The 13176-nt window shown below is 37.2% G+C and overlaps 1 protein-coding gene across 3 annotated transcripts in view; it reads right to left on the reverse strand.

The window, feature by feature from the left end:
• ITGA1 (integrin subunit alpha 1) overlaps nucleotides 1–13176 on the reverse strand; it is a 68699-nt gene that overhangs the window by 33989 nt on the left and 21534 nt on the right. For all 3 annotated transcript variants that reach the window (XR_008483407.1, XR_008483401.1, XM_054283129.1), the window contains exons 2-6: nucleotides 6572–6692; nucleotides 4351–4463; nucleotides 3333–3421; nucleotides 3129–3243; nucleotides 2334–2461 (exon numbers count right to left, since the gene is read on the reverse strand). Coding sequence is in view for 1 of the 3 variants with exons in the window: in XM_054283129.1 (XP_054139104.1) it covers nucleotides 2334–2461; nucleotides 3129–3243; nucleotides 3333–3421; nucleotides 4351–4463; nucleotides 6572–6692 (566 nt within the window). In the remaining 2 variants the exon portion in view is untranslated. The remainder of the gene's footprint in view (nucleotides 1–2333; nucleotides 2462–3128; nucleotides 3244–3332; nucleotides 3422–4350; nucleotides 4464–6571; nucleotides 6693–13176) is intronic.

The raw sequence follows: 13176 nt of genomic DNA on the forward strand, positions 1-13176 counted from the left end.
TCACTTTCCATTTGCTTTTTTTATCCCAAAACTCAAGATATGCATTTTAATCATCAGAAGGGAGCTTTAGATTATCTGGAGAAGAGAAAAAGGAAGAGAAGGAAAAAAAATACCATAAACTTTGACTTTCTGCATCTGAAAATTCAGACTTTAATTTTTAAATTTGCCAAACATGGGACACTGAGCAATTTCTCTCAACTTGCTACAAGTCTAATGACCATTGTTCATTAAGGAGGTATGTGGGGGAAAAAAATCTCAAAAGCCTCTAGTCAAAACACAGTTTTGAACAAGTCACACCCAATCTGCTAAGGAGGTATTCTGTAATCACCTCATTCCTTTCCTGTGCAAAACAATCTTAAGTCAGTGAAAGTCCACTGATTTCTACATACAAAGTAATGAAAAGTTAAATTGGAAAAATCAATTTGAAAAGACAAAAAGCAAATTATTCTTCCTATGCTTGTCTTCTGGGCTCCCAGAGGAGAGGGAATAAATAAGTCTGCTCTGTTGTTTTTCCTCTTCCCTATTGTATAGTTAGTTATTTAAACATTTTTTCTGAGAAAGCAGACAGAGTGGGTGGGGGACAGAGTATAAACTCATTACTAACTTCAGATGCAGCCGGTCCCTGAGCAGGGGGCTCAGAGGAGAGGAGAGAGATGAGATGTGTTCTGGGGAAGGAGGAAGATAAGAGGGATTGAGAAAACTCCACCGAGCTTCTGTCGTCAATTTCCAGTTTTCCAGCCTCTCTCCTCCTTATCCCATTCTTATCTCCCTCTCAAATGTTTCTGCTCTGTAGCAGCCAGATGCCAAAGCTGACGTCCTCAAGTGAATATGTGTACGTGTGAGAAGAGGGGTAGCTATGCCAAGCTGTGGGCACAAGGGATTTTGTAGGTGGAGATGGGAGGCTGCTGGAGTGCAGGCCAGAGAGGGACCTATTGTGCGCCAGCTGAGCCACACAGAGGAGGCAGTATTCCAAAAGTGAACACAACAGAGGTGTGGCATTGTAAAAATTTAGGAGTTGCTGGGTAAGGAAGAGGAGTGAGGGTGCAGTGGAGTTGATTGCCCTGCTTACCACTCCCATGAAGACCTTTAGGCAGGAGACAGTGATGATTTCCATGCAGCCAATGCCCCATACAGGGAAGTTCAGATTTAAGTATTTCAAAATGATACATGTTTGAGTAATCATCCGTTTAAGGGAACAGAAAGAATTTTTTCCTTTCTGCTGAATTTGACAAAGGGTTTTTCCTTCTTCCTCACAATATTTGAAGAAGAGTGTGTTTAAAATAACAGGATATGATTGCAACATTGAGAGTTTATAAGTTATTTTATCAGTCAGTGTTCAGTATAGACAACAGAGGACTTGGGTGGTAATTTGAAAACCTCAATTAACATGGAAAATTATGCATAACTCTCTGCAGACAGAGATATCCTTTATATCTTCTCACAGTCTCCTTTGTGAAGGCAGGACCTGGATGTTAGCAGCTAACCCAAAGTTGCAAAACTGCCTGTAGCATATAATTTATTACAGGAGGCCCTGGAAAACCCTTGATTTTGGGAGGCGGAAAATAGAGAAAGGAAAGGAAGAAACAGTTTCTTCTGTTTCTGTCAATAAAGCTTTTTGTGTTAATATGTATCCCAGACTCAACTGTTTTCCCCTTCCCAGAGTTCTTTTAGAACTGATATTTACATAATCTGTTAAGCAGCATGTGGGACATATGCCAGATCCTCAGGGGGTAATTGGTCATAGCTCCATTAATTCTGATGGAACCGCATTGATTTATAGCAGCTGGGAATTTGGCCCTCTCCACTTATTATATAAATGCAGCTTCTGCCATTAATAACATGCAGCTAAACAGCCACTCGTTAATGAGGATCTCAAGGTTTAAAAGCTGCATGCCCAATGTTCCACAGTACTAAGAACGCTGCTCCAAAAAGCTTACAATCAAAAGCTGCCCAAACCACGCATGTGTGCCTCGGAAGAGCAGAAATGACCTTTGTGCAATGAAGTACAAAGGAAGACAAGAAGGGGCTGTGGAGAGGAAGGAAGTGGGAAAGGACAGTGTTCAAGCAGCCTTACTTAATGCACTTAACTTTTGTCTCTAGGTTAGAAAGTCGGTTTCTCCAGACTGCCTGAGCACTGGGGGGAGGGATAGTCTTCCTGACATTGCTGCTTGATGGCTGAGTACTGACTTAGTTGTGGTTTCAGCTATTTCGCTTTAGTATCCTGCTGCTCTAAGTTCTTGGAATTGAAGAGGTCCATAGATGAAACTATTACACCATTTCCTGTAAATTGTTTTTTCTTCTCAAAATTAACCATAAAATATCTACCAAGTTACCTGTGTTTGCTGAGGACCTATATCCATGTTTCTCAGGAGGCTGTTCAGAAAGCCTGTGACGCTCTCCCATGGATAGATGCTGTTGGACCCATCAAGGACTATGACAATGTCCAACTGGGTTTTACACTCTGCAATACAAATTGCCACATAAGAATTTACAGTAACAAGGATCAGATTTATCTCACAGCTCCAGCTGTGACTTCTGTCATTAGTAACAAATGCATATTGTTCTGCAGTGTGGCTGAACTGACATGCTTGATGACAACTATCATTCTTCAACTTTTGCATTGTATTTCACATGGCTTGTGTTCCCTTTGTGAGGAAGGAGTTTTCTTGTAAGCAGAAATTTAAGAAAGGAAGAAGATCATATCACTGGAGCATTTACCAGTGACCCCCTACTTTAGCCAATGTCAATCTATTCCTCTACAATTTTTTCAAAGGACCAGTTCTTTAAGATTTTTATGTATATTACTAAATTGGGTTTGTATTAGGTCTCAGTATGCTGTCATTATTTAAAAGGAGTCTTTTGGCCATAAGTTAAAAACATAAGCAACTATTTTTAGCAATTGTGTTTGGATGTTACATAGCACTGTAATGATTGTTTATACTGAGACAAATTCCAAAAGTGGGAAGAATTTAGGTTATATACAGACAATGAAAACATTTACTTAACTTGGTAATGCTGGTAGCTAAGTTAAGCAATTAATTTTTTTCAGTATGCCTATGTGTATACATTTGTCTTGTTTGGCACTCTTTATTTTTGGACACACGGGAAAATTCCTGCAGCATGCATACCTTGCACAGATGGAGCAATGGCCCCAACGGTTTCAAAAGTGGAGCTGACATTAGAACAAACTCCAGTTGTGTAATGCAGACGTCCACATTTATAAGCATAAAGTGGTCCACATGCCTTTAAAAAATGAAAAAGGGTGAAATGTTTTTGTTACGCTATCCGAGAAAAAAACAGACTTTTAAAATTAGCAAAAAGTCCTTTCTTACCAGAAACCCTCCTTTTGGGTTAGTCACTAAGGTTGTTCCAAGAGTCATGTTTTCTTTTACTTCCACGACATTAGGAACTGAAGTAGAAGCTATAAATAGATTAAAATGTTAAGTATTTGGGAACATGAAAACAAAATGCTAAATTATATATCCCCTAGTATGGAGCTTCCAGCTTCTAAAATAAAACCCAGACTGACACTGGTTTCATCAAATATTTTAGCACCCTTCCCCCTCCTTCTTCAACTGCAACAATCAAGAAATATTTCTGAGACTGGCTTTTATCCCAGAAAATTTGTCTGGGTTGCTGTCTCAAATAGTTTTCTTGAACCGCAAGAAAAGGAAAAAAAGTAAAAATAACAGCACAATGAAAACAAGATACTACTACGCACAGAGTTTTGTTAAATAGGAAAAAAAAATTTCATTTTTTACCTTGTCTTGCTATGACTGAGTTAATAGCTTTTCTATTTGTTACTATTACGTAACTATTTTTTACTATTATCTTGCATTACTGACATTTAGGTTTTCAAGGAACACAAGGAGATAAAAAAATATCACTACAGATACATTTAGTGAAGTTCATATTAAACAGGAATTTTCTTCCAGTCTACATCAGGTATCTCTTGACTTGACCAAGAAAATTATTCATATTAAACTTTGGCATATTAAGCTGCATCAGCCTAGTTACATTTTCATCAAAAGCTTACTGATGGCATTATGAAGGCTCTTGGCTTCAGAGAGCTTTGGAAAGGGTAATCCATGAAATTATGATCCAAGACCTTCCTGGCTCAATGGCCAGGCCTGCCAACCACAGTCAATTAATGTCAGTCATAACAAAGTTTTGATAACACAACCACAAATCCATTCTAAAAGTATGAGCATGTTTTCCACAGGACAGTGAGAAGCCTTAAAATAGAATTATTTTTAATGCTACAAACACAACTTCCTTCACATTTAGCTCTGGAGCTCCAAGCGAATTTTCACTAGGAAGGCTGTGACACAGCTTTATTTCCTTTCATACCTGGTAAGTTCAGTTTTGTGCAGGGTGATGGGCTGTCCCTTCCTACAGGGCATTTGTAGACATCGCCTGTTCTTTTCTCAGGTTGGCCAACTAGTGGTGAACCAATAAGTACCCTGCAAATTAAATAAGTTACCTGAATGTCTCCTTTCTAACAAGGCACAAAAGTGAGCAAATAAAATTTACAGAGGACAGCTGCAGCAAGCTCTACACTAGCAGTATAGGATGGAGAAAAAGAAAAGTATCTATTTATACCAGTCCAGATGCAAGACAAATAAAAAGGACATGAAATCTGCCTATAAACCAAATTACAGCATAGAATAACACTTTTAAAAATTCCAGAGGAAAATAAAAGCAATACAGGTGGGTAGACAACAAGTCTTAGAAGTAACACAGAAGGAAAGATATGCTTTATTTAATATGTCCTAGATCTTCACAAGATCTTTGATGAAAAATTTTTTTCCATGCTCAGAGGCCAAATGCCAAAGGAGAGTCTCACAAGCACTCAGAGGAAGAATTTAGTCTTATGTAATGTGGAGCAGCACTGTAAAAGAGATGTTCTTCCCTATCACTAATAAAGCAAAGGGTTATAAAAAGAAATTTCAGAATTGTAAAATGCAGAGAAGCTGAGTGTGCCTGACATCCCCTGGGAGATGATCAATGGTCATCAAGTTCATGCTCGTGTGCTGTTCCTTTCTCAGAAAGAAAGAGCCCCATGAAGACTGTTACGTGGTCTGAAAGGCTATTTCATTTTGTCTTTTTGCATGAGGGAATCCACAGGTTATTTAGAAAAAGCTGCAGTCAGGTTCAGAGACCATTTGCTGCTGGAAAGCTCTATCGGTGCCCTACAGGATGCGGCAGAAAAATCCTCAAGGCTGGTTTGTATATTTTTAACTATTAGCTAACATATTTTCTGCTCTAAATACTGAGATGCTCAAAGCTTGACAATTTACAGGAGCTCTGAATTTCAATTTCAGAGATGTCCAGATCTAGCACACTACTTTATATTGCTGTCTGGCTACTGGTAGATCCCGTATTTCCAGTTCATATTATTGTTTGCTTTTGAAAGGTTTCAGGACTGCTTACAACAATACAACTTACTTTGCAAAATCCCAGCTCGTCAAATGGATTCCATTTCCTGAAGGTCTAAACTAGCTCACAGAAGGTCATTATTCTTATTCTCTCACGACCCTCATACAAATGTGTATTTAAACGTCCTACAATTGCAGCAGTCAAGAACTAGCACATTCAAAAGCAGGCTCTGTGGTTTTATTTCTCTGAGCACTGTGTTGCAATGGTGATCAGACTTTCAGAGTCTGGCAGACCCGGCACTTGCAGTGGTGATTGCTCACCACAGAACAGTCTGGCCCATCTGTCACACAGCCTCATGCTGCCTGTCATTCCTGCATGCCTGCAGGAGTCCCTGCATTTACCAAGAATTGTCAAAAAAGCTCTGGAAAAACCAGAGCCAGCTGCAAAGAATGATAGAGATCTCTACCCCAAACCTTTTACCATGCAATTGTTATTTCAGTCCTCCTGCCCAGTCATCAGCCTCTGGGGTTTAACAAGGGAAAAGCACAGGCAGGTGTTTATCAAATGACCAAGAAGCAATGATATGAGTGAGCATGCCAAAATACAGCCTCTACTTAGAACAAGAGGAAGGAAAAGAGAGTTAAGATAAAGACTCCAGGTTCCCAATGCAAATATATACCAGTTGCAAGACATACTTAGCCCTCCTAAAGGGAAGGCAGAGGGAGTACTGTACTAATTAATATTTTGACAGGTAAATCTTCCAACCAACAGAGTTAAAAAATTCAGTTTAGACAACCCCTGACAGAAAACTTCAGAAAAAAAAACCAAAAAACAACTCAATGCAGAAGTAATTTCATTTTAAATACATTAACAGATGGAAAAGGTAAAGATTTTGTTTGGTGAATGGAAAAAACATAGCTCAGGCAAAACACAGTACTTTCTCAGTTCCATCAATGAGGGAATCTACCCATTTTGTGAAGTCATTTATGTCTCTGAGGAGAAAATTGGAGGTATACATGTGGATCTTTTTCTCTCCCAGTCTTTCCAGATTTCCTAAGGGCTGTGCATAAGTTTAAGAAATATGTCTGACCCTAACTTGATAATAAAAGTACAGCACCTGAGTCACTGCATACCTGATAATTTGGAGTGTTCAGTTTAAAAAAAAAAAAAAAAAAAAAGAAAAAGAGCTTACCATTTCCCTTCCTCATTTTCATACTGTTGGACTGTGTACCCAAACATGTCTTCCAGAGGCCCACTGAAGGTCAGTGCATTTTTCACATCAACATTTGAAGTGCAAACAAGATGAAAGAAAGCTTTAAAAAAAAGTATTTAAAAAAAAAATTAGTATGTAGCAGTACAAATAAATCCAAATACTTCTAAGAAACAAACATTCAATTATGACTTAATGAAAGGCACAAGACGTTGAAAGTGGCATTTGGGGCACACGTATCTCAGCTTGTAAGAGACTTAAAACATATTTCTTCATACATAGGTACGTAACTAAATTCAGAGTTGTTAGCAACTGGGCTTCTGTAGTCCAAACATATCTTTCAAACTCCCATCACTCATTTTAAAATCAATTCCAGCTGCAGGAAGTAAAACTTTATCACCTTTAAGAATAAATAACTTTTTAGTTATTGATTTAGTTCAATTTAGTTATTCTTTTACCTCCATTCATTTCTAAAGCAAGAATTTAATACAAAGTGTTCCCTCATTCAAGTAATTAGTTCTAAAGGTTACTTAAATTGAGAAATAACTAATTTTTAACAGAAAATTTTTGAAGAAAAACCACATAGGAAAAGAATGAGGAAAAGTTTTCAGATGTATTTAATTTTAATCTATATTAGAGAAAAAGAAGTATATGGTTTTCTCTTAATTCCTGTAAACCATTTATATTTGGAAAAGAATAAAATTAATTTTCTATGCAATCTTTTGCTAATCACACACAGTATCTATATGTGATTATTGGCAGAACTCTGATAATTGTGCATTTAAGAAAAGTTGCTATACAATGGTGATCTTGGACTACGAGGAGATCAATCAAAAGCATGAATGCTTCTTCTGACTGATTTCCCATACCCTAAGGTTCAATGATCATCACCAAGGAATATACTGCAAAAGTTTGACTGTTTAGCAAGTTTCAGGAAAATTTGAGATATAGGGTAAAAATCCTGCTTGAAGTGATACCTATAACTGCAAGGCCCATTAAGAAGTAAAACACACTATTATATATAAAAATAAGGCTATTTATCTCTTCTGTGTTTACTATTTCTTATAGTGCTCTCTTCCATCTTTGTCCTGTAAATCAGTTTCAAAAGTAACCACCGACTCTGCTGCTGCAGAGCTGCATATTTAATTCACAAGAGTCAAAAATTAGGTGAATTTGTAGAACATTAAAACTGCTTAACCACAAATATACACAAATTTCATTTAATTTTCAAGAAGCATTTCATGAGCATTTGCTCACACTTAACAGTTACATAAAAAAACCCAAATACCCAACACTTGCTACAAGTCAAAACATCTAAATAATTTCCAGTTGCTAAATCACATCTGTGTTATTCACTATTGAGTTGACAAAATTCTCATGGAAGGCTTGTTACTATAATTAAGCTCCCAAGTGGTCAATGTTAATCTGTCTCTCTCAGCATCTTATTTCCTGCTTAATGCAGTAAAATTATCACAGTAGACCATTTGTCATTTGGTAAGTATTTCCAGTTTCACTGGACAGCAAAAAAAGGAAAAGTTTAATTTGTGTTATTTTAGTTTTTCTTCCTCCAGTCAGAGTCAGGAAATATAAAGAAATGAAAAAAAAACTAAAACAGAGATTAGTTCTTCAGAAAATATTCATTGCAAATGATAAGAAAAAATTAATCATTCACAGCCTGATGGGAAATAATTAGTTGGAAAAAAAATTTGTCTCCCTTAAACATGTATGCTTAAAGAAATTCTGCTATGTCTGTCCATGTGCAATAGGCATTTTCCTCCCATATTCTCAGTCATTCCAGTATAATTAAAATGAACAAACCCAATTCTTAGGAATTCAATCAAGTTATTGTTAGTTCGAGTGTTCTTTTGTTAGGTTTCAGTAAGAACTCAAATTTACTACTAAAAGAGTAATACCAATTGCTATTATTACTTTTCACAGCATATAAGGGATTGGAACTGTGTCATTTACACCCACAATCTACCTCCTGGACAATGAAACAGTACTAATGAGTCACCTGCTAAAGTAACTACGTTCATCATTTAGTTCAAGAAGAAGTGTAGAAGCAAAATATACCCATGTCAACTGCTCTCTCAATGATCTCCAGAGGTCTGTTCATTTTAAGAAGGACAGAACATCCTTCTAGAGGTCCTTAGAAGTATGCTTTTCCCCTTTCTCACCTTATGATGATGTTCAACATATATCATGATATAAAATAACCAGCCCTTTGGACTTTGATTTATCCTGAAGCAGCCCAAGGTTACATGGGCACCCTATACTCTGTTCACTTCACCATGATATCCTCCACCATCATTTTATCATCTGCTGATAGATGAGGAGTTTCATCACAGGGATGTAGTTTTGACAACTATGGATTTTTACTCTGTACTCACTACAGGAAATTTTGGTTTTGAAGTTTCCTGAATTGGTTATGTAACATCCACAAATCTCTTAATTTTAATGCATGTGTTTCTAATCCTCATAACAGCTGAAAATACGAAATGCTAGTAAGTAAATGAGTAAAAAATGCCAGCTATTTACTACCAACCACCCAAATCCTCATGCTTAGGAGTAAGGCCAAATTAGAACCAACAATAATAATGCTTTCTTTTAAAAAAATAAAGCTAGACGAACCAAAAGAAGCTAGATGGGCCAGACTGGTCAGAAATAAAACTGAGGTGGTGACTCCACACAGCAGAACAAACCTGAAGACCTTGTTGGCAGCCTTATTTAGCCTTGGAGGCTAAATGTAATGAGCTTAATGGAGATCTGAATGACTCAATGGAAGACAAAACCATTGCAGCTTACAACCCACACAGAATGCACATCTGGTTCAGGAAATCCCTTTAGTGGAGATACTTGGAAACTGGAAGAGGAACATAACATTTGACTACGTGGTTACTTTTTGTCTGTAGCTATCTGCTTACATGTACTCCTGCGGACATGACACTGGACCAAACACGATCTTGATGGCTGCGCTCTTACTCTCTCATATTTCCCTTTATCTTAGCCAGAAACCAGATGCTTTGAAGTTTGACTTCACTCACAAACTGTTTGGTATATTTTAATATGCAAATATACTGCATGGCCTTCTTTGTGCTCTATGTGCTTTGAAACATTACAAGCATAATGTTTTTGCATTAAAGGGTCATGATAAACAGTATAAAATTAACTTACAAATAATTAATGTATTTAAAGGTAGCTTGCTGCATTTTCCAAAGATCCTGCAAAAGAAATCTTACAAGTCAAAGAGATGTTCAAATCTGCAGATGGTAAATGGAGAAGTGGAGTTTACGGTGACCTACATTGCACATGTAGCTAACAATAATCCACTGATTTATGGCAACTTGGCTTTCATGCTTTACTTGATTTTTTAGTAGCGAAAACACTGTACACAGGAGCTAATGATTCAGAACATATAAAAACATTACTGATTGTGACTGTGAAAATTATATTATTAATAATATCTAGCTTGAACTCTTTCAAACTTCCAGTTTCTGTCTAAGATGGCATGCATTCTCTACTGTTTCTGGCTAACTTGTATATGTATTAAGAAGAGTATTGGCAGAGGCACTGGAAAAAGGAGAACTACAGGGAAGCTGGAGAGGATTCTCCTCAGAACTGTGGGAATTAAGGCATAAAAAAAAAATTCATAAGGTACATAGTATTTGTAGGTAATGTAGGTAAATTTGGTAATGTAGGTAAATAAGGATTTTGAACTATTTAATGTTGTGTCAACAGAATGACTGCGAACAGACCAAAATCGACTGACACAGTTCAGAAACGCAAAGTATAAAAGTTTCTCAAAGGCTAAAACTGAAGTTCCAGTTTCATCTTCATGTTCTGCAAGAAATGAGGCATTGCAGAAAAACCTGGGATAATGTCCCTCTCACTGCTGACTTACACTGAGCGGAACATGAGCTGATGCGTGTGCCATTCTTTGCTTAGCACAGCTTGTACCTATACGTGAAAAGTTAACACTCAGTCACCAAGACGACAACACAAATATTATTTCTATTACAAACCTGGAGCAGTAGCTCATACTTGTCCAGTAGCCACTAATAAATTCTTTTCTGTTTTATTTAATGAGTTCTTTTAACTAAACGTTTGTGCTGTCTGGATAGTTACTCTGCCTCCAAACCATGCAAAACCAGATTTTTCTGGGACTTGTTCACAAGCATATTGCCTGGTTGGCCACTCAAACCTTACAAACATAGAATTGGCACCCTTATTTTCCTAAAAAGACGGATATAAACATAAGCCAAAATGCAGAACAAAGCCTAACACCTGGTTCTTTACTGATGAAAAATAGATCACCACAAATCATCCCCAATAAATGGCACCATAAAGACCAACTTAGACAAGAGAAGTGAATAAATTGAGTTAGGATACTTTAGCTGTGTATGGTCTGTAGCAAATAACAACTGCATCCTCTATAAATAGAGACAACACCAAGAAATACAAATGTTTTCTTTCAAAAACAGGAAAGGATGAACACATTGGCTGGGCACTACTTCTCCCTGCCAGCATGTGGTTAAAAAGTTATTTTTTGCTTCACTTCACACTTACTGCTATAGCACTTGTTTTTATCAATTCATCTGCATTTTGCAGGAGACTGAAACAAAGCAGCTCTGTGTGCTCCAAGGAACACACCGAAACAAGTAGAAATGTTTTTTATAAGCATGTGCTATTGGAAAACATTGGGAAATTAAAAAAAGAAAAGTTAAAAAAATAAGACTGTCTCCATCTTTTGGTATATAAGAGAGAATGCAGAAATTTAAGCTGAAGACTAAAGATTATAGTATTTTTTGGAGTTCTCATATCTTTGGATATCTTGGAAAATAAATGAAAAGAAAAAATGCCTTAATGCTTGTACAGCATATACTACAATCAGTGGTGTTGTAAAGATATATTAAAAACTTGCAAACAGAACAGGTGCACAATACAGCAACAGGGAACTGTGCATGTGATCATAGTGTACTGAAAGCTAGGTGTTATTAGGAAAGATATCCTAATTGTAAGACAGTAACTGACTGCCTTCAACAGTGTTTTACATTGAGGTTGCAAAGGCTACCTGCCTCATCATCTTAGAAAACCTCTGAAACAAATGAGCATAAAAGGATGCAGGGGGGCTGCTGGTAAGTGTGACTCACTGAGGGAAGCAGTATTGTGGCCTCCCACAAAAGCTTATTTTTGAAATGGTGACAGACAGTATCATGCTCTGCAACTTGAAAACTCTTACACTTGAGGAAATTGATCCCACTGTGTGTTGGCACCTGCAAGCCTGAGCTGCAGCTCTCAGCTAGCTGCAATCAAGCCAGCTGCAGAGACCAAACTGTGTCCTCCAGTGCACACTGAGCCTCGGGAAACAAAACCTCCTCAAAGCTGGATCCCTTAGCTGCACCAACACAACCCCATGCACTTGGGTCAGGCCTGGGCTGCACCTGGCTGGTAGCAAGGAACATTAAATATGTTTCTACTTGCAAAGTGATAACTACAGAAATGCTGTTTCTAAAATCATGGCTCAAACACGTGAAAGTGGATTATTTGCTGGACCAGGAAATCTACACACTCTATTTTTTGCTTCACTTGTGATAATGTCACTGCAGAATTACACAGCCTTTTCCTATGAGGAAGAGATTTAGCCACTGACATGCCAAGTGGAAGAAAATACGACAGCGTTGTACAATTGCTGTCTGTGAGTTCAGGGGCCACAGTGCTCTGGTCTTACTGCGGAAGGCCAAGAAGGTTGAGGCAGGAGCTCTTGTTGCATTCAATTCTGCCTGGCTAAATATCAACATATTTCAAATACAGCTGTATATATATAAAAAAAGAATCAACTTCAGACACTTTTTTAGTAGTGCTTAAATTGAGCCTTTTATTTTTCAGGGCTACAAAAGAACTTTTGTATGATTTTGCCTCTGGCATTTTTTCTTTAATCTTTAACCTTTGAAGAGCAAAAGACTGACTTTCTGGAAAGAGACTGAATAATTAATAAAACACTTCTTATCAAAAGTAGATAAATACCACAGAAGACCAAGAAATATATATTTGAAAGTAATTCCAGATGCAGTAGCCAAATGGTTTTCAAAACCAATTAAATGCTTTGTTCAACCCATTAAATAAAGCTCTCTTTACTGGTTTTGTACTAAGTATTTTGTGCTGGAAAATAGCTTTATAATGCAGTATCAAGTCTGAAAATATACTGAATCAATGCTTTGTAATGCAGTACCAAATGAATAACACAATGCAACAGGCAAAACTTTTGGAAATATAATGGCAGAGACCAAGAATATGTCCCCTACTCAATTAGCAGTAATCACAATAAAACTATTTTGTGCAAAATTTGGAAAGTGGCCCTCTCATCATCACAATGCTTAGCACTTTGCAGTTTCTTGCAAAAGAAAGAAAAAAACCTTAGAAATATGCAGTCACATATGAAGAACTTTATGAGGTCTGCTTCTCAATTTGTGCAGATGTACAAAGCCTTTGCAAATTTAGCGGCTTGATGGAAGCGAAACAACTCCTACAGAATGTTTTATCTTGTTTCCGATCATTTCCAGTCCATCTTTTGGATGTAGTTCTTCCAT

The sequence above is a fragment of the Melozone crissalis genome, unplaced genomic scaffold, assembly GCF_028551555.1.
Source record: "Melozone crissalis strain CALT ecotype California unplaced genomic scaffold, PUWL_Pcris_2 ptg000005l_1, whole genome shotgun sequence".
Lineage (NCBI taxonomy): Eukaryota > Metazoa > Chordata > Aves > Passeriformes > Passerellidae > Melozone > Melozone crissalis.